The 22,398-nt window shown below is 45.8% G+C and overlaps 1 protein-coding gene across 1 annotated transcript; it reads right to left on the bottom strand.

Moving 5' to 3' along the window:
• Positions 1–1,704: 1,704 nt before the first annotated feature.
• On the bottom strand, positions 1,705–21,999 carry LOC128849201 (germ cell-less protein-like 1). Its single transcript, XM_054049640.1, has 12 exons — positions 21,877–21,999; positions 20,678–20,775; positions 19,610–19,722; positions 17,999–18,064; positions 17,762–17,846; positions 17,449–17,539; positions 16,854–16,994; positions 12,316–12,385; positions 5,054–5,129; positions 3,586–3,731; positions 3,299–3,386; positions 1,705–2,277 (listed from the first exon to the last, which is right to left on the bottom strand). Exons 1-12 carry the CDS (start codon positions 21,953–21,955, stop codon positions 2,170–2,172), a joined length of 1,161 nt encoding a protein of 386 aa, XP_053905615.1. The 5' UTR covers positions 21,956–21,999; the 3' UTR covers positions 1,705–2,169.
• Between the last annotated feature and the right edge of the window lie 399 nt (positions 22,000–22,398).

Genomic DNA, 22,398 nt, shown 5'->3' with positions numbered 1-22,398 from the left:
ATCCATCATCTTCCAGAGGTCCTGGCTGACTGGGGAAGTTCCACTGGACTGGAGGCTGGCTGATGCTGTGCCCATCTACAAGAACGGTTGCAGGGAGGATCCGGGGAACTACAGGCCTGTCAGTCTCACCTCAGTGCCAGGGAAAGTCATGGAACAGGTAATGTTGAGTGCTATCATGAAGCACATGCAAGAGAACCGGGTGATCAGGCCCAGTCAACATGGGTTTACAAAAGGCAGATCTTGCCAAACTAACCTGATCACCTTCTGTGACAAAACCACTCGACTACTGGATGGGGGAAAGGCTGTGGATGAAGTCTTCTTGGACTTCAGTAAAGCCTTTGACACAGTTTCTCACAGCATTCTGCTTCAGAAACTGTCAGCCTCTGGCCTGGACAGGCGCACACTCTCCTGGGTTGAAAACTGGTTGGATGGTCGGGCCCAGAGAGTGGTGGTCAATGGAGTTAACTCCAGCTGGAGGGCAGTCACAAGTGGGGTTCCCCAGGGCTCAGTACTGGGTCCAACCCTGTTCAATGTCTTTATCAATGACCTGGATGAAGGCATTGAGTGCACCTTCAGCAAGTTTGCAGATGACACTAAGCTGGGAGGAAGTGTGGATCTGCTGGAGGGTAGGGAGGCTCTGCAAAGGGATCTGAACAGGCTGGACTGCTGGGCTGAGATCAATGGGATGAGGTTTAACAAGGCCAAATGCCGGGTCCTGCACTTGGGGCACAACAACCCTGTGCAGCTACAGACTGGGGGAAGAGTGGCTGGAGAGCTGCACGGAAGAGAAGGACCTGGGGGTGCTGGTTGACAGCGACTGAACATGAGCCAGCAGTGAGTGTGCCCAGGGGGCCAAGAAGGCCAACGGCATCTTGGCTTGGATCAGAAATGGGGTCACCAGCAGGTCCAGGGAGGGGATTCTCCCTCTGTACTCGGCACTGGGGAGACCGCACCTCGAATACTGTGTTCAGTTCTGGGCCCCTCACCACGAGAAGGATGTTGAGGCTCTGGAGTGTGTCCAGAGAAGAGCAACGAAGCTGGTGAGGGGCTGGAGAACAAGTCTGACGAGGAGCGGCTGAGAGAGCTGGGGTTGTTTAGCCTCGAGAAGAGGAGGCTGAGGGGAGACCTTTATTACTCTCTACAACTACCTGAAAGGAGGTTGTGGAGAGGAGGGAGCTGGGCTCTTCTCCCAAGTGACAGGGGACAGGACAAGAGGGAATGGCCTGAAGCTCCGCCAGGGGAGGTTCAGGTTGGATATCAGAAAAAAATTCTTCACGGAAAGAGTCATTGGGTACTGGCAGAGGCTGCCCAGGGAGGTGGTTGAGTCGCCTTCCCTGGAGGTGTTTAAGGAACGGGTGGATGAAGTGCTGAGGGACATGGTTTAGGGAGTGTTAGGAATGGTTGGACTCGATGATCCAACGGGTCCTTTCCAACCTGGTGATTCTGTGATTCTGTAATTACTAAGTTCAGTGCCTTAAAATACTTCTGCTTTCTGCTTCCAAAGAAGTATGATGCCACACAAGATAACAGAGAAGTGCGTTCACTGGCAAATCCAATAGAAAAAGCTGTTTGTGGTGGAAAAGGACAGACGCTGGTGAGCATTCCACTCATCTATTGACAAGGTGCCACATTTTCCCATCTTGCCAAACACATTTTTACATAAAATAAAAGTAAAAATGGTAAAGTACAATTGACTTTATTTTTATAACATGAAAAAATTAGCCTACTAAAGAGGCAGAATTCTAAATTTGAATTCAAATGCCCTGCTGTAAGAATTCAAATTTAGACAGACAAACATAAAACCTGACTCGGACAAAGAATAAATACAGTGCACGCTCGGCCCACTCGCCAAACCAGCTGAAAAGGAATGCCTTGGTCGGGGCTCTTCCCTTGGATCTTTTGACGCTGCTTAACTGATGTTAAAAGTGTGTTAACACCTACAGCTCCAAAGGCACTGAAAGGTCACAGATTCCTGAGCTAAAACGGGATAGATTCCCAACATAAAAGTTAAAATAAGTCACAAAAAGTTTAAAAAACTGGGATTTGGCTCGTGTCTGTGGTCAGCATTCCACAGAATCCTAGCTGAGAGCTGCTGCTGTATGGCTCTTTTCTCTTGCTGAAGTATGGAAGGGCTCCCCTGTTCCACTGAAGAGGTGTCAGTTTTCCGCATTATCTGGTGGTGCCTCCCTCCGTCATAGTGTACTGGAAGTTGCAGCTGATGTAGAGTGGGAAGAAGGGGCGTCTCTCTTCCTCGAGGAAATTTATCACTACTTGCTCCTGTAAAGGAAGCCCCGTAGAGGGAAGAACATTAAAACACACGAGAGTGGCGCTAACGGTCGTTCTGAAAATTTTAATTATACGTATTATAAAGCAGAAGATAAAAACCCACAAACTAGACAGTAATTCACCTGAAGCAGATATTTTATATTATTAACTCTGATCAGTCAGTGCTGCCAACCCTTCTGCAGCAAAGACAGCAGAACCCCAAGAGGTGGCTGAGAAAACAACTGGCCACAAAGGGAGACTTTTCCGCCACTCTCAGTTTCAGGAGCTTTAGCCGACCAGGACAGTCTCTGCTTTAAAGCAAATTACAGCTTGTTGGGAGGAATGTTTCGGTTTTACTCTATAGGGACTGGTTTGGAGCAGGAAAACTGAACGTTTTCCCTGCAGTAAGGTTGGCATTAACAAGGAAAGGCTTCCTATGTGCTCAGTATCTCTGTATCACTGCGGATTAGGATTTCAGAAACTTGATGATCAAGTCCTTCACAATCGTTACTAAATCCCCTTGTCACAGATGGGTGGCAATGGGCTCACTCGCTTAACTCCACTCCTCCAGGGCTTTGTTTTATTCATTTAACAGAGCGATAAACACACCCTTGAACAACAGGCATGCTTTTAACTCCTCAGCTTACAAGACAGTCTCCCAACAAACTTCAGCTTTGCTCTAAACAAGCAGGAGCGTGATGGACATATTATCCAGAGTAATCTCAGCAGCGTAGAAGTCTGGGAAAGCAAGCAGCCGTCCAGCAAAACCTTACGCTGGCAGCAGCTTCCACAGCACCATGGGGATGAATTTCATTGCTATCAACACTTAGGAAATCCACACTATCTCACTCTAGTTACACTCCACAAATTAGCTTATCTTCCACTACCTATAGAAGGAACGACTGGAATTCCACATAAGCAATAACAAGACCTCCTCTTCAAAGGCATTGTTGATTTCTCTGCATGTTTTCATACCTCATGCTTCAAGTTTTTCATGCTTCAAGTTCAAGACCTCAAAAATCCACAAACATACCTCGTCATTCCCAAAACTTAGGATCTGATATCCTGTTGTTCTCTTGAAAATCTTTGTCCCATCGTCATCAAAGCAGGCCAGACTTAACCTAGGGATAGAACAACAGTTCAATTACTCAGTCTCCCAGAACTTAGTTTTTCCAGCCCCAGTTTCTCCCAAGGAGAACATTTTCAAATGTAATTAACTTGGTGGCAATAAAATTTAACACAAGCACAGATGGAAAGCTGTAGTTTGGATAAGACATTTTAAAACACACCACAGGGTCTGCCTTGTTGGCCGCTGTTTACCTGAAGGCCACGTTTCTCATGGGCTGCAGACTGACTGAGCCACTGCTCGGCTCATCCAGTGTATTCCGTTTGAAAACGATGCACTGATTTGTATAAATAACGAGGAGGTCAAAGCCAAAGTTGAACCCAGTCCAGCGCCAGGCGAACTGAAGAACACAAGAGAAAAAAAAAATCAAACAAACCAGCCTGAGTATTGGCTACAAAATGAATGGAACGTGTTGCTTCTCCGGTAAATCAGACTGGGAATGGGATTCACAGCTACAGAGATGTATGGAGGATTCAAAGACACTTGCAAACACCTGATTGAAACATAAGACATCTTGGTAGGCAACTTACTTTAGAAGCAAGTGTTTGCAGACCAAGACAAGCTCAGTACCATCTGCCTTCCAAACACACTAATACATTTAACACACGTGGCTCCAGAACTTGTACATCCCGGTCACTGCTTTATTTCTGAGTAGCACTTAACTACACATCCCTCCCATCCATGCTTAAAGCATTCCCTGGAGTACAACATCCTTATAGTAAGCGACTGCAGTGGGGAAAAATTCACAGTTCCTGTTTTTCCATAGAATCATACAATAGTAGAACAGTTTGCATTGGAAGGGACCTTAAAGATCACTCAGTTCCAACCCCCTATCATGGGCAGGGACACCTCTCACTGGATCAGGCTGCCCAACGCCCCATCCAACCTGGCCTTGAACACTTCCAGTGATGGGGCAGTCACAGCCTCCCTGGGTAACCTGTTCCAGAAGAAATTCTTCCTAACGTCCAGTCTAAATCTGCCCCTCTCCAGTTTATACCCGTTCCCCCTCATACTGTCCCCACAAGCCTTTATGAATAGTCCCTCTCCAGCTTTCTCGTAGCCTCTTCAGGTACCGGAAGGTCACCATAAGGTCTCTTCTGAGCCGTCTCTTCTCCAGGCTGAACAGGCCCAACTCTCTCAGCCTGTCCTCGGATGGGAAGTGCTCCAGCACTCCAGTCATCTTTGTAGCCTCCTCCGGACCTGTTCCAACCTGTTCCATCTTTTTTGATAAAATTCATAAAGACACGTGGACACACAGGGGACACACAGGGGTTCTGGCTGTGGCCATTGTACATTTATCTAGAAAACTTCCTATTTCAGTTAGAAAGAAAGATACGTCAGTGATAAAAGCTGTATTTGAACTGCATGTATTTTACGAGTCTCAAATGATAAGTCATGGCTATGGTCCCTCCTTTCACACACTAATTTTTTTTCCAAACAGGGGCTTGCTCGCAGCACAAGAGCACAGTTACAACACTAATGCCTTCTTCACTGCACAGACAGCAAACGTTTTCATCCTTCTAGGGAGAACAAAATCATTTCTTTAAGGTCTCCATTACATCTTTCGCATGCAGCTTGACAATTAAGACCTAAACGGTCTGTAAGTCCTTAACCTGTCCCAGACAACAGCCACGCAGAGACTTCACCACACACTGTACTTACTTCACCATCCTCCTCAAGCACCCGACCACATCGCATGCTGTTTTCTTCCAGTGTCTCTTCACTTATTTCTTCAGGCCTACAAAACAAATTGCACCTTTAAGAACACTTCAACAGCTTTGCATGGTACTTCAACGAGGAAAGGATGAACAGAGCCGAGTAAAACTGTTTTGACCGCACCACTGACTCTTCCCGAGCAGAGCTTAGACTGCCTTAGAGAGGGGCTATTCAGAAAGGTTTGTGGCGATAGGACGAGGGGCAATGGGAATAAACTGGAGAAGGGCAGATTTAGATTGGACATAAGGAAGAATTTCTTCACTATGTGGGTGGTGAGACACTGGAACAGGTTCCCCAGGGAAGTAGTGGCTGCCCCATCCCTGGAGGGGTTCAAGACCAGGTTGGATGGGCCTTGGAGCCCCTGATCCAGTGGGATGTGTCCCTGCCCATGGCAGGGAGGTTGGAATTAGATGATCTTTAAGGTCGCTTCTAACTCAAACCATTCTGTGATTCTATGATTCGGCAGAACGGCAGCTCCACAGAGACATTACGGAAGATTTCTTAAGCAGCTGTTTATGCAACTTGTCTAAAAAAAGTTCACCCACAGCAATCATGAAGTACCTCACGCCTCTCGATTCTGTCACCCTACACCAACACGAACTTGTCTCACCCAGCAGCTGCCAGCATTGCTTCAACACATAGAGAAATCTTGCAGAGCCAGCATAAGTAAAATCAGGCCCAGTTTTCCAGAGGTACCTCACTCACTTAACTTTAGCCATGATTACATCATTAACCAGATAAGCAACCACTGCCAGAAAGTCTTCCAAGTGACACTGAGGACAAACATTTACAGTAAGTAGTGTAAATCACAATGAAAGGCAATCCCATACAAGTTAAATTACCGACCTGCAATATCAATCGATACGCTTTGAGCGAGATAAGCAAGAGGAAACACAGCATCTGCTATCTTATTACTGCACACACATCACATGAACCTGAGGCTGTAACTTTTATGAAGAAACTCAGTCTGTGGGCTTTTCCCCCCATTTCTGTAAAAAACAATCCTGGAAGATTAAGTATTTTAGGAATAAGTTAAGCAGATAAGTTAATCTTGCGAACCAAATCCGTCCAAGAACCTCCCATGTGCTTTTCCCTTATCTTCACACTGAACTGGTGGTGGAGCCGACCTAAATTCAGTAGTGGTGATAGCAGATTTGTTCCTATTTAATTAGTAATTAATTTCACAAACATTAGCACTCACGTTCAAACTGACATTAGTATTTCCCCTCGCCCAACTCCTTGAGCAGCCTCAGAAGATGTAGAACTTCCAGCTACACCCATTACACTCGCCTGCCATGTGCTTAGGGAACAGTCTCGTTTTATTTTGTTGTTAAGCAAACTGTCAAAGCCAAAAGTATTCCACTCATGGACTCAAAAGATCTGCCACAGAGCAAACGTTTAATTAAAAAGTGATCCACTTCAGCAGAAGCAAACCTTGAGCAGCTACAGCTCAAAGCCTCAAACTCCAGTACTACACTGAAAAATGCTCCAGTTCTGAACAGCGAATAAAACGTTTACCCTTTTTCAATGTAAACTACATAAAGTTGAAGAGAAATATTTTCTTCTCCTCTCTTTCTTCACTGTGAGGGTGGGGAGGCTTTGGCCCAGGTTGCCCAGAGCAGTGGTGGCTGCCCCATCCCTGGAGGGGTTCAAGGCCAGGTTGGATGGGGTTTGGAGCCCCTGATCCACTGGGAGGTGTCCCTGCCCATGGCAGGGGTGGAACTGGATGGACTTGAAGGACTCTTCCAACCCAAACCAGTCTGTGGTTCTACGATTCTACAATTCTATGATTCTAAAGTTATCAAAAGAGCAAAGCACATCACACACTGCCATGTGGGCAGCTCTAGAAAATGCCAGTGCAGTTACGCTGTGCCCAGGTGGGACGTGAAAACGGAGCCTTCCTTCAGCAAACCAGAACGAGGTTGCTGCTCCCATCCCGCCTCCTGATCTCTAAAAGAAAAAATGTTTCAAGACCCTGATCAGGGCAGTAAGTGTGAGAGGAAGAGCAGCAGATCTGGATAAAAGGATAGTTTGAAAACCTTAATTCTTTTCATTCAGCCAACGTCCAAAATATTGGCTTTAACATACAGGAACAGTTGCAGGTCTTGCCCTCTAAGGGACAAGTTACGAACCACGGGCACCTCACTGCAGGGTGGCCCCACAGCTCACAGCAGGAGGCAGAGAAGTGATCTCAGGAATTCCAGTGACATCCATCTCCTCAGTGGTGCAGCCCAGTGACAGGACAGCACAGCTGAGCTGCACACACCTCCAGGGAAGGGCTCCACGCATCCCACACCTCCTGCCCACACAACTCCAGAGAACACCACGCTCAAAGACAATTCATCATTAAACAAACAGTGACCTGCATGCTGCCTCGAACTATTCGGTTTGTAAACTACTGCAGTCAGTAGCCAAGAGATATTGAGAAGAAACACCACATCTTGCCCACCTCTGGCCATTGCTGGTAACGAAAGACCTTAGCAACGAACACCAGAATGAGATCTGGGCCAACACACGACTACGGTTGAGTAAAACTTTCTCTGCCTAAGATTTTCAGTTTTTAGCTGTCTTAAAAAAAAATTAAAAATCCCATACTGCAAAAGAGCACAACAGACAAGAAAAACATGGGAAAACACTCTGCTCATTCCAAGAGTCACCGAAAACATCAGCACTGTAGCTGGACATGAAAGTTGGTCATTTTAAAACTGGTGGGATACCCACCTTAGAATAGTTTCAGTTGCAAGGGACCTTTAAAGGTCATCTGGTCCAACCACTCTGCAGTGAGCAGGGACATCTTCAACTGCATCAGGCTCCTCAGGGCCCCAACCTGAACTTGACCATCTTCCACCTCTCTGGACAACCTGTGCCAGTGTTTCACCACCCTCACTGTAAAAAGCTTCTGTCTTATACCTAGTCTAAACTACCCTGTTATAGTTTAAACCCATTACTACTAGTCCTATTGCATCATCTTCACTTCAGTTTGGTACAGGAGTTCTCTTTTTCAGAAGCACAGACATCTGATGACCAACAACTAAAACAGCCTCGGTGTGTGACACTGAGCTACCAAGAGACATCAAAAATCAGCAATTCCATAGTCTTCTCTTGTGTCAGAATTGTGATGACTGTGGTAATACTTCCCTATTAACTGTTGTTCCCACACACGCTAGAAGGTAACGTACAATGTACAATCATCTACTGTGAGATAACATCAACGGCAGCATTGCAAGAAAAGTCTTCCCAATAAAATAACAGGAGCAGAAACAAGCTATGACCACTCAACGGATCTTTAGGAGCTGAAATCATGAGATTCACAATTACATGCCGTACCTCTACAATTTTCTAAAGCACTGCTATTGACAGAAAGAACAGCTTCTTAAAGATCTTGGCCATTCTTCAGACCAAAGTCAGTCTGGGGGACTTTTTCACACTACTACATTATAATTTCAAAAGGAAGCAATTCAAGAAATATTTCCTGCATAAGATGCAATTAAACCATGGAAGCCACTGCCATGGGACATTGGAGCTAAAGCGTAAGCTGCTCCAAAAAAGAACCAAAAGAACTCCTGGAGTGTTCAAGGCAAGGTTGGATGAGGCTTGGAGCGACCAGGTCCAGTGGGAGGCGTTCCTGCCCACGGCAGCGAGTTAGAATTGGATGGGCTTTGAAGTGTCTTCTAACCCAAACCACTCCATGATTCTACGATATTTAAGAACAGGTCTACTGGTGGTTGGTCATTCAGTAACGATCCAGAGAACACGTCCAACTAGAAAACCCTTAACTACTCGCTGCCAGAGCAGTAAGTCAAGAGAAGACTCACTCTCCACTTGAAAAGGAGATGGGAAATTTATAACCCTCTGCCACTGATCACTGTCTCAGACTGCATGGTCTTTGGTTCAGATCAGAACAGTAATTCTCATGCTTTTCAGACTGTAATTCGTAAGTGAAGCCTCTGACGTCAGTAGAAGATGCTCATCTTCAGAACAGCCAATATGGGGCTAAAAGAACCGACGGAAGAAAACAAAGCAGTTGGTTCACTGCTTTTTCAAAGGTAACAAACATTTTGCAGCTTCCTAAACTGACATTTACGCTCCACAGAGCACACTGAAAATGAGGAGAGAAGGCAGAGGCAGAACAACTCCCCCAGCTGTGTTTTGCCGCAGTTTCAGTATTTGGAAAGGGATCACGGGATCTCGGTCAGTGCAACACGGCAAAAAGCAAGCAGGAGGGAGGGAAAGAGCTTGTGATCACAGCCACATGTGTAACTGTGCTCTAACAGACTTGCTGGGTCCTGTGGATGGCAAAGAGCTTGTTTTTGCCAAAGACAGTAGTCGTCAAGAGGGAGCGACCAGCAACGGACAATGCATCTGGTAAAACAGACACATTGGGTGGTGGTGTAACCCTCTTATCAGCTGAGTGGCCCCTGGGGTTGGACGGAAGCCCCACAACCTGGTGTCGCTTCAGTTCAGAGCAGAAACACCCTCAAAAGCCCGGGCTGAGCTCCCATCGCAGGTGTGGGGAACCGCCGAGTCCCCACTTCTGACGGCACACGTGGCCTTGCCAAGGGCCGTCAACACTCACTGATGGACTCAGCCAAGAGGCACCAAAAGGGTTTCATAAGGTATAAAATTGATACCTGAAAACCCTTTCTTTGTGGAGGAGAGAAAATGACCACCTTAGCTGATGGATGGGTCTATGGGCCTGGACCACTCTTCTTCCACCAAGAAGAAATGTCTTGGTCAGAATCACACACCTCTGACTGTCACATGTTATTCCTGGGAAAATAACTAAAACTCAAGTTTTTATTGTTACTTATTATTTACATATATATGCCGGTTATAACTGTTTAAGCACTAATGCAGTAAGCGAATTTATCACGGCAATCCCAAATTTGTTTTAATCTGTCCCTTGAATTCAATTCCTGCCTCCAGCCTTGCTAAATTGTCTCTCTGACGTGGCTGTGCTGAAAGAGGCTGCCAGCTGCCCCGTTCAGCACGTATGAACCCTGGGTGTCCCAGACTCTCACAGGTAACTGGATTGTGACTTGTGGCAAAACCATGTATAAGCTACACCCCCATAATTCTTTAGTAATAAACCATCAACCAAGACTGGATGCAGCCACAACTGGGCGTCCTCTCCGAGGGGATGCTCAAAAAGCAAGGGGATTTATCTTGAACCTCGTGACTCGATGGGAGTCACCTCAGAATCTCACCTGTTTAACGTGACAGTAACAAATATTAAATCAACATCACTGCCTAACACTACCACCACCAGCCCGTGTGAGGCACAGGCTCAGGGAACCTAACGACGCGATGCACGCAGACAGCAGCCAGGGCGTTACGCAAACCTCTGAAAGGGCACAGAAATAACACACACGCGCTGGTAGTTGCTGTGGAATTGCCTCAACGGCAACACAGTGCAGCACTGGATCTAGGAAGGAGAAAGGAGAGGATATGGTGGTAAAGTAGTGGTCAGTGGCTCAAAGTCCAGATGGAGATCCCTGACAAGTGGTGTCCCTCAGGGGTCCGTACTGGGACTGGTGCTATTTAATATCTTTATCAATGACATTGACAGCGAGACTGAGTGCACCCTCAGCAGGTTTGCAGATGACACCAAGCTGAGTAGTGCAGTTGCCACACTGGAAGAACGGGATGGCATCCAGAGGGACCTGGACAGGCCGGAGAAGTGGGGGCTGTGAGAACCTCATGAGGTTCAACAAGGCCAAGTGCAGGGTCTTGCATGTGGGTCGGGGCAATTCCCATTTTCAGTAGATGATGGGGGATGATGTGATTAAGAGCAGCCCTGAGGAGAAGGACTTAGGGTGCTGGTTGATGAGAAGCTCGACAGGAGCTGGCAACGTTCACTCACAACCCAGAAACCAACCGTGTCCTGGGCTGCACCAAAAAAAGCACGGCCAGCAGGGAGGGAGGGGATTCTGCCCCTCTATTCCTGAGACCTCATCTGCAGGATTGTGTCCAGTTCTGGAATCCTCAAGGTAAGAAGGAGATGCAGCTGTTGGAACGGGTCCAGAGGAGGCTACAAAGATGATCCGAGGGCTGGAGCACCTCTGCTATGAAGACAGGCTGAGAGAGTTGGGGTTGTTCAGCCTGGAGAAGAGAAGGCTCCGAGGAGACCTTATAGCGACCTTCCAGTACCCGAAAGGAGCTACAGGAAAGCTGGAGAGGGGCTGTTCATAAAGGTTTGGAGTGATAGGATGAGGGGGAATGGGTATAAACTGGAGAGGGACAGATTTAGACTAGACATTAGGAAGAATTTCTTCACCATGAGAGTGGTCAGACACTGGCACAGGTTGCCCAGGGAGGTTGTGGTTGTCCCATCCCTGGAGGTGTTCAAGGCCAGGTTGGATGGGCCTTGGGCAGTCTGATCCAGTGGATGTCCCTACCCATGGCAGGGGGGTTGGAACTCGATGATCTTTGAGGTCTCTTCCAACCCAAACTATTCTATGATTCTATATAAAAAATGTGGATTTCGGACACTCCCCTGCCTTGGTATTGGAGAAGGATGTGCTGCCTGGGGAAGCCGGAGACGCCGGCAGTGAACGTAAATCACATCCTATCACATCAAACAAAGACCAGGTGGGGGAAAGGATGTGCAAGGAGAATGGATGGAATGAACAGGTCACGGGATGCCAAGGGCTGCTGGGTCTGGGAGGTTGGGATGGGAAGGGAGGAACAGAGGTTAGCGTGCAGTTATCCCTGCATAAAAAAACCCCCAAACAACAAATTGCCTTCTCCTGCAATACAGCGAGTTAAACCACCCCACAGCCTCCTGCCCTCCCAGCCCAGGGAGGAGGAAGCAGCACAGAAAAGGCTTCTCCACCTGCCGTGCTCTCCTAAAGTCGTTCTCGTTATCCATTCACTGTAAGTTACTCTTCCACAGCCTTAACACATATTTCAATGCAATGTACTGGTGAAAAGCATTAACCAACATCACAGCAAACAGAGAACTTCCCTTCCCAGCCTTTACCTCTGGTGGCATCATGCAAGCTCTCTGGAGCTCTGTTGTTTCAAGGATAGATAGAGCCAGCCCAAGGGAGCAGACAGCTCCTCAGACAACAGCAGAGTTTAACACCAAAGTGCACTTCCCCAGCTTTTCTTAATGTAAACCCCAACACTTCATCATGTCAGAATTTATATGAGAGGAAAGTTTCTAATTTAAGAAAGAAATAAAAGAAACTCTGTATCACACCTACCCGATATCACTGCCTTCATATGTTCTGAGCATGGTCAACCACTGCTGTTTGTAAATAGAGCACAGCCACGCTGAAATTAAAAAAAAAAAGAGCAAGCTTAGGGTTGTCTCTGGATCTGGGAATGGGGATGTTTATAAACATATCAAATACAGAAATACAATTACACTGAAATAATAAGGTTGCAGACATTGACTGGATGGCCTCTGCAAACCCACCCTCCGATAATGCACTCGTGTTTTCATCTCCAGGCTTCAGCTACAGAGAAAAATCAACACCTAACACCGGGTAACTCAGGACCACATCCATTTTATCAAGCATTCACGACTACCAGAAGTGATGTAACTCAACACATCATCTCGGTGCACAAAGTTCTGTTAAGCCCAAGAGCTCATTAACAAGCTGCTGGGAGAAGAGGCTGCTGTTTGAATCCCCAACAGAATCCTACACGAGTTAAACAAGAAAACAGAATCAATGGATAAAGGAAGCAGTGACTTATCGCAGATCTGGTTAAAACAAACAGAAATTATCCCCTGCTAGGAATAACCATAAATCATACCTTCTTCTGAGAACACCACAAAGATTTTATCGGCTGCATGAATTTAACAGTTGCAACCAAGAGGCAAAACACAACAAAAAATAATAGCGTGTAAGGTGGTTACGCAAAAGGGATCACAGGCACCCAAAAAGCACAGTGTGTAAGTTCTTCAAGAGAACGGGCAAATACGCGAAGTCATGTATGAGAACAAACTCTACTGGGAACGGACCAGGATAATAGGAACAGTGAGAACCACTGTTACCACAAGAACAAAGCAGGTAGCTGATAAGAGTGAGAGAAGGGAGGAGACAAGAGATGGTAGTGCTGAGATTGCCTCAGAAGTCCCAGATGCCAAAATTACTATAAACCCAGCCCTTGCCTTCCTGACTCCAGAGCTGAGATTCAGACTGCAATAAGACCAAAATGGGAATTCACCAACACAACACAAAGTATAAAAATCCATTAAGGAAATCTACAGAGGTCAGGCACATCAAAGAGATGTGCTAGAAGGAAAAAAAAAAAAGATAAATGGGGAGATAGAGCATCTTCTCTTTTTTTCTGTATGTCCAGATCTGTTTCATACATCATATCTCAATTGGAGTTCATCTGTTAATTTGTAAACACAAAAAGGGAAAATACTGCTTAGGAAATGTTCAGAAGTTACCAGGTAGAACAGAACAACGGCCACGTCACTCACAGACAGACACGTGAGGAATTTCTGGCTCTTACACCTTTTCTATTCAAACAAGAACAGACTCTGTGGGAACTCCCAACCCAGCAGTTCAGCTTTCTCCTGCAGGTCCTTTGCACACCAGGTGTACAATACAAAAGAAATAATTACACCATTTCTTTCAGGTCTTCAACCTGATTTCCTTCTTCACCTCCTTGAGAACGATTCCACCTAGAATCATCTCAAAAGTGACACTACACTGCAACCCATCCAGCAATTCCCACGTTTGTAGACCCTCTCGGGTATGATGCTCTCACCTCAGACACTGGATGCTGCAGCCCATAGTATCTCCAACAGCGCAGCACCGGGATTTATTGAAGCCTCCTTTAGGATGGCGAACAGGAGCTCTTTATTTGAACACAGCTTGTGCCTACAACCCCCTGTCAACGGATTGCCAGGACTACCAAGTGTTAAACTCTACCAGTACTTCATTACATACAGAGGTCTCCTCCTTGCGCTGCCCTCCCAGTTCTCTCCGATTTCAAGCCGGTGTTTTATCAATAGCCAATGGTTGACACCAGCTCCTGTCCCTGTCCCAACCACACACTCGCTGCCGTCACGCTGCCTGTCCCACCGTACGGCTGCACAGCGACACAGCCTATTTCAGCAGTGACACAGCTTACAAACTGTTCAGCTACCAAAGAGCAAATATTCTGCTCCCTGATACCTTGTGAACCTTGCAAAAGTTACGCATTCCTTTCCAATAAGCACAAGAAAATCAGCCTCTGAGTTGCAATTAAGCTTGTAACAACCGAAGAAACATTCTTCTCCTGACACACACAGATAGAAGGCTGCTGAGTTTGAGTATAGGCAGAAAATTCACCCACCAAAGAGCACCAAGAAAAGGCTGCCTACCACAGTGCTGGTAAGGGATAACAGCAGCAATATTAAGGGAAGGAAATCAAGTGTAGTACTGGCAAATTTCTGTTTTGCAACATCTTGTTCACATGCTGATAAAGCCACTTCACTAGGACATAACCACAGTTCTCCTGTGCCATCATTAAACTAAGGATCATCTAATTCCAACCCCCCTGCCATAGGCAGGGACACCTCCCACTGGATCAGGTTGGTCAAGGCCCCATCCAACCTGGCCTTGAACACCTCCAGGGATGAGGCAGCCACCACTTCCCCGGGCAACCTGTTCCAGGGCCTCCGCACCCTCATTGTGAAGAATCTCCTCTTTATGTCCAGTCTAAGTCTGCCCCTCTCCAGCTTATACCCATTGCCCCTCGTCCTATCACTCCAAGCCTTTGTAAACAGTCCCTCTCCAGCTTTCCTGTAGCTCCTTCAGGCACTGGAAGGTTGCTACAAGCTCCCCTCGAAGCCCTCTCTTCTACAGGCTGAACAACCCCGACTCTCTCAGCCCGTCCCCGTACAGGACATTCAAAGTTTTCTTCCTGTTTATTACAGAATGAAGATGTCTTTGCACTTTGATTACAATCTGTAGCAATATCAATCTTAAGTAAGACAGATTATATTTCCTTTGTACATCAATTAAGCATAAAAAATATCAAAGATGAGATCTGTTCTTCCAGGATTTTTATGCATAATATAGAATTTTATCCCTTGCTTGATGTCAAAAACTGCTCCATCTACTGAACAGAACTGGCCAAGCCATTCCTGAACCGCAGCCCGGCCGGATGCAGCGGGCTGTAATGCTCCTTCTCCTTCAGCTGTGGGTTGAATGCTTTGAGCATAGGCAAACCCAGCTTCTTGGAGCTGACTTTGTCAGAACTAACACCAAAGACAGTCTCTTCTCCACCTGCTGTAGACCTAAGTTAAAGCAGCAGTGGGAGCAGGGAAAGCCAGTACATTCCAGCGGCAGGAGTGGTCCACGTTAACTCCAGACTGGCAGATTTCTGGCAAGGAAAGGAGCCCAGTCCCTCCCCCAGGGACCCCCATCACAGAGCCACGACTTGGCTTCACGCAGCTCCATACTGCAAACATTCCCAAATGGGAGAAAGATACACCCATCTACAGAGAGCAACTAAACCATTAGTGCTGGCAGAAACAGGGTACGGCAGCGCAAGAAAGAGGCACTGAGTAAAGCAATGTTCACTGCGTTTTCTTGATGGCAAGGGAAGTGTTTAAAAAACATTGAACAATTTGATCAGGCTTGCACGCTTCAAAAGAAATGTCCTGACAAGTCTCTCCTGGCATTTTAGCATCCCTGTGTTGACATCTATGATGGCATGAAGTGAAAAGCCACTCTAAGATGAAAAAGTGAATGTTAATTGGACAAAAAGACAGCAGCACAACTCAGAGAGGTTAAATATTAACAGATGGCAAGAGTTCAGAGTGACCCCCAGCCTACAGGTGTGGACAGATGACAGGAACACCGATGTCAAGAAATTATAAATAAGAGAGATGAACAGCTCCATAAAAGCAGTCTTAATTGGCATTTGGTAATTACAAGAAGAAGGAAAAGAATATCTCACGTAATAAAATAGATAAATGATAGCAGAAAAACATTGTCAAGTGAGAGCTCGTCTTGATAACTCATTTCCAGTCTTATTCATCTCCCAGCAGCCACGTTCAGACAGCTTCCAAGCAAAGAACAAAGCCTATCTGTAAACTCGGACCTTAGCAGCAAGATGAGAATGGGGCACTTTATTTTGCAGGGACAACTTAATCTTCATAGCAGTAACCTATAACAACATTAAATGGCGTTTCACTCAATGGGCTTCAAAAAGCACCAGGATCCAGAGCGAGGATGTATTGTCTATAAACGCAAATGCAAAGAAAAGGACAAGAGCAGAATACGTGAATACTGCGTCTCCTCCAAAAACATCCTAAGTAGCTATTAGTAACTTACACTCATCTTTGAAGACGGGAGAAGCATTCAGAGCATCCTGTGCTTTTGGTTTCCATTTTCAAGTACTATTCCAGATCCTATCAAAACCCACCCAGATCTTTTGAGAAAGATAATGTTGGGCAAAGAGTGGAGTCCCAGCAAGTTTTGTTCTCTTAAAAGTAAAAGGGTTTTTTGCATGTCTGGGGCTCAAGGGTTACTGATAATCTACTATGTATTGATTATAGACTATTTTAATAAACTGACTGACCAACAAAATACTGAAGACACCTACGTGTGTTCCTGTAAAACTTAAATGCATGTAAATATTCAAATTCTGTTGAATCTTCAGCCACAGCTCAGACACTGGAGATCAAGCATGAGCGATCAGACCAGGAAATGCACCGAGATCTTCCCAGTGACTCTGGTGTAGGACAGGCGGGAAAGGCACACAGAACTTCATCAGCCAAGCACCCACTCACCGGGGGGTATGAGGTAATCGTTGTCAATTATTCCAGCTGATGTCACGTCATTGATGATATACTGCAATCTCAAGCATCTGAACACTGACTGGAACACCTTCCCCTGTTCTGAGCTCAGGAATGGAACGGCACGCCCAAAATCTGCAAGACAGACCACCTGTATTACAATTTGTTTTCCTAAATATTTTCCAGACCCTATGGAGACTGAGTTTTAAATTTACTGATTGGAGAAAGTTATTACAGACAGGCAAATCACCTCTTGCAGCTAAGATGAAGAAATCATTTACATTCAAACATTTCAGACCAAACTTTTCCTCTTTGGAAAGACATCAGTGCCCTCTAGTGAGACGGCAACAAAAGCTCACTCTGACTGAACAACAAAAGCAACAAAGCACAAACAGGGACCGTCTGCTCACTTGGAAACGCGTGGACAAAACAATGAAAAAGCTCTCAGCGTTGAGGAACCACTGCCAGGGCAGCTGGAAGAGGCAAAGCCTTCTCAGAGAACACGGGACGAAGTTTGGAAGTGGAAGAAGTCTCTCGTACTTTTCTAACCCACATGTTCCCCAATCAAGGCCACGGCAATTAATCCTACCTTTCCGATACTGGGCAAACCAGGCATCGGCTTCAGATAAGAGCTGTTCCAAAGTCCCATTCCAAGAAGGCACGAGTTGAAGGAACATCCACTGGGAAAAACGGACAAACTCCCATGAGTGAATTGAAGTTTTCAAACAGCTGCATTCTTAAAGAGACATTTTCATAACGCATTCACTCATACACAGATTCCCATACTCTATTTATTTACTTTCAGTAAACACCAAAAAGGCTAAAATTCTCATTGCGTTACAAACCAGCTTGTGCTGAGGAGTTCACCCCCACCCCCGAGCCCCAGCCCCTCTGCTCAGTACCTTTTTGAGAGTGCTATACACGTCAATTTCCACTTGCATTACAAGCAGGTTGGAAGAGCTGATCAGCTGCTCCATGAGGTTTATACTGGGAGAAAAGCCATAAGAGTTCCATGAGACATCACAGACAAACCCCAAAAAGGGGAGTAAGGTAACCAGCAACCATCACCAGCCTAGAAGGGGATTTGGAGTGAGCCATGTACTCTGGAAGAATTACCCAGGGTTAACTGACGCCTGTACCTGATTTCTTTGAAGACTTCAACTCGTGGGTGAGTAATCAGGTTGTTCAAGAGCCATTTAAGGCATCTGGATTAAAAATGCAGAGAGTTAGTATCTTCATATTTTTTCTTTTATATCAGTCCTGCAACAGTTGCTCAGGCTCACAAAGCACAATAGGTGCAGCGTGACTTCAAAACGCCTGAGACACAAACCCATAAACATATGAAAAGTTACTTCAAAAACATGGAGTTTACCATAAAATGTTCCAGAATTTTCTGTAACTCTTAAAGTTGCATTGAGTGCCTCTCAGGGTAGAGCGAAAGCTGAATTCAAAGTACTATTAATGCCACAAAAGCTCTGAGAACACACTAATTCACAGCAGAAGGAAGCGATGAGCACCAACCTCAGCATTCTGCTCCCAAACGTGTAATTATCCCTCTTAATTAAGATAAAGTTGAGATTAAGATGGGAATATTAAAGCAGCTTGGTGATAAAGCAGTCAATGATCACAAATATTATGTCTTTGTCATGCTGAAGACCAAACATCTTCTCTTTACTAATGTACTTCAGTAATTCATTCATGCACAGCACGGGCCAGTCAATGTGCTGTCATCTAACCTCGTGAGGTCCAACAAGGTTTAACAAGGCCAAGTGTAAGGTCGTGCACCTGGGTCAGGGCAATCCCCAATTTCAGCACAAGATGAGAGGTGAAGTGATTGAGAGCTGCCCTGCAGAGAAGGACTTGGGGTGCTGGTCAATAAGAAGATCAACATGAGCCGGCAACGTGCGCTCGCAGCCCAGAAACCAACCGTGTCCTGGGCTGCATCAAAAAACAGCGTGGCCAGCAGGGCGAGGGAGGGGATTCTGCCCCTTTGTTCCTCTCTTGTGAGACTTCATCTGGAGTATTGTGTCCAGTTCTGGAATCTTCAATGTAAAAAGGGGATGGAGCTGTTGGAACGGGTCCAGAGGAGGCTACAAAGATGATCCGAGGGCTGCAGCACCTCCCATATGAGGACAGACTGAGAGAGTTGGGGTTGTTCAGCCTGGAGAAGAGAAGGCTCCGAGGACACCTTATAGCGACCTTCCAGTACCTGAAGGGGCTACAAGAAAGCTGGAGAGGGACTATTCATAAAGGCTTGTGGTGATAGGACAAGGGAGAAAATGGGTATAAACTGGAGAGGGGCAGATTTAGACTAGACCTAAGGAGGAATTTCTTCACCATGAGAGTGGTGAGACACTGGCACAGGTTGCCAAGGAAAGTTGTAGCTGCCCCATCCCTGGAGGTCTTCAAGGCCGGGTTGGATGGGCCTTGGGCAGCCTGAGCTAGTCTGATGTCCCTGCCCATGGCACGGGGTTGGTACTGGATGACCTTTGATGTCCCTTCCGACCCAAACTATTCTATGATTCTATGATTCCATGATTCTATGATTCTATGATTCTATGATTCTATCTACACCGACTCTAAAGGAACTGACTACAGCAAAAACTCAGAAACTTTAAGTTTCTGAGGACAAGCAGAGCCCAAACCACACAGCTTTAAGAAAAGAGTTAACTTGGGCATTATGTGTCCATTTTTAAATTCACACTGCTAATCAGCAATATACAATGCAGCCTGGAGAAAGCAATTCCTACTTTTTCTTCATGAAGGGCAACCCATACATCTCCGCTGAATTATAGTAATCACAGACAGTTTCTGCATTAATGGTTTCCTTCATTATCTCAGCACATTGCTCCATTAAGTTGTCCTGTGGTGAGAAAAAAAAACACAAATATTCAAAGTTTGCACTTCCCAACAGGAGGTGTCAAATATTGTGCAGTTCACACAAGTTTTCACTCCTGAACAACTCCCCCAGTCCCACACGCTGCAGTGCCCTGGGCTACGCCGTTCAGAATAGTCACATCAGCTCTCCTCAAAACAACAATTTATCTTTAGAATATACCACGTGAAAGAAAAGCCTAGTGAACACCTTCAGAGTAGAACACAGGAGCTGGTACAACATATTGTAATCTGCTTCTAGAAATGAGGTCAAATTGTGTCCAGTTCTGGAGTCCCAAATATAAGAAGGACATGGATCAGTTGGAATGGGTCTAGAGGAGGCCACGATCATGACCCAAGGGCTGGAGTACCTCTGTGATGAGGACAGGCTGAGAGAGCTGGGGTTATTCAGCCTGGAGAATAGAAGGCTCCCGGGACACCTCAGAGCAGCTTCCAGTACTGGAAGGGGCTGTGGGAAAGCTGCGACGGATTTTTTACAACGGCCTGGGGTGATAGGATAAGGGGGAATGGGTTTAAATTGCAGAGGGACAGATTTAGCCTGGATATAAAGAGGAAATTCTTCACGATGAGGGTGCGGAGGCCCTGGCCTAGGTTACCCCATCCCTGGAGGGGTTCCAGGCCAGGTTGGATGGGGCTTGGAGCCCCTGATCCAGTGGGAGGTGTTCCTGCCCATGGCAGGTGGTGGAACTGGATGGGCTTTGAGGTCCCTTCCAACCCAAACCATTCCATGATTCTATGATTACAGCTGAACCTCAGGATCGCATTTTTTAATAAACCCACTGCATCACGCTTGGGGTTCCTCCCACTTAGCCTGAAAAGATGATTTATTTCTCTGGGTGAAAAGTAACCGTGTGTGAGTACGTTATGAACTGCTGTCTTCATCTGAGAAGAAAGCACAAGAATGTTGCCCATTGATTACTTACCAACTGCAGCATGGAGGCTGCTGCTAAAATCGCAACCACTTTTTCCGGGTTTATTGAAACATCGTCCTGGTAGAGTGAGCTGAAAGCCACGTGGAGAGCTGAAAAGAGTACAAGTGTTGAACAGAAACATGACATTGAGCACGGAGATCTAAAAGAAACCTTCAATATAACCAAGCAGACATTCTCTATAATCTTATTTGCTCCAAATAAAAGGCCAGTACTTACCAGCCCAAGCACAAACCCCAACACAAAGCACAGGATATGGCCTTATCCAATAACATACAGTCCTTTTCACTACTTAAACTAAATATTCAGCTTAAAACAGCCACCAGTCACGCCATGGTGCAACATGGAGAGCGGTAAAATCACATAAAAAGAAACTAAACCTCATCCTCCTTCTCTGTGTTGACCCCTGGCATTCATGCTGAGATAGCACTATGATTGTACAAAAGTCTCTGTAACTCTTCTGAAAAACAGTACGTTTCCACTCAGTGAGGCTTGGAACCATGGCAAAACCTCCTGCCAGCTCACAGCAGTGCCCCACCAGCTTTCCACTTGGAGGCTTTTCAAGACCAGCCCGGTGAAGGCGTGATTCACAATCTAACACGTGGCTCTCGCAAGAGCAGCGTACATGGATCTCCAGCCTCGATGCTGAAACAATAGACGAGTTGTTGCTTTTCAGCTGCGCTTCCCAGCTCCGAGGTACAAAAACAAATTCAGCTCTAGTGGGTGACCCACGTTAAGCTGAAAACTTCCGAGAGGAACAAGGTCCTGGTTCTGAGTAGCGTTTTGTGTGTCATTGTAGTTAGGGGGACTGCGAAGGTACGGGGAATATCTATGTAATCAAAATCAAAATTGTATTTGATGTAGTTTGCTGCCCCGAGTTGCAGTGCCGAGCTAAGAGGGCAGGGAATGTGGGGACTGTGCAATTAGACTGTGCAATCAGACTGGTAAAGTTAGACTTTACTGGTGTGATCTCATTGGGTAACGCTTCAGTAAGTCATGGCAGAAAAAGTACCCTGAACGTTATGGAGGAAGTAGAACTCTAAGCACCAGGAACTCAATCTCTCTCAAGGTTCTTATTTACTACTTTGTAAATTTATTCTTATATACGTACTTTTTCCAAGTTACTTTTGTCAGGTTCACCTTAAACTCTGACCTTCCAGAGTTTAATGTTAAAAGAAAAGGTTCCCACTTACCTTCTGCATCAATGTTTTCGTCAGAAATTTCCAACTCAATGGTGTCCATGCTGGATTCTCTCCAATGTCCACTGAACATACTGGAAAAGTACCCTGACTATATGAGAGAAGAGGACAGAAAAAGAACTCAATTAAGATATTTCATTCAAATTAAAACTGTCAAAAGCAGCACATGGCAGGAAAAATTGTTCATATTTACCTTTAAGCAGAACAAAATGTATTAAGGGAACATTTCACAAGCTAAAACATTCTGACACACTTGAGAAAGGGTGAATTACAGTTGCTCTATTTCCGAAATTAAAAACGTGTATAGAAAATTTGGGCTCCATGTGTGTGATCAGAGTAAAGAAAGAGCTTTCAAGGGCCAGAAAAGCCACAGAAGCTCTTTTCCTACAAACCACACCACCAACGGGGATATATTTCATCCAGGAATTAAGTCTTTAGTGTTACTGGTGACAACAAATCCTGCAGGCAGGAGGGAATACCAGTCTGGATCAAAAAAAAAAACCCAAGCAGGCAGCA

This window comes from Cuculus canorus, chromosome 26, assembly GCF_017976375.1.
Source record: "Cuculus canorus isolate bCucCan1 chromosome 26, bCucCan1.pri, whole genome shotgun sequence".
Taxonomy (NCBI): domain Eukaryota; kingdom Metazoa; phylum Chordata; class Aves; order Cuculiformes; family Cuculidae; genus Cuculus; species Cuculus canorus.
This window is presented reverse-complemented; position numbering and strand designations above follow the sequence as displayed.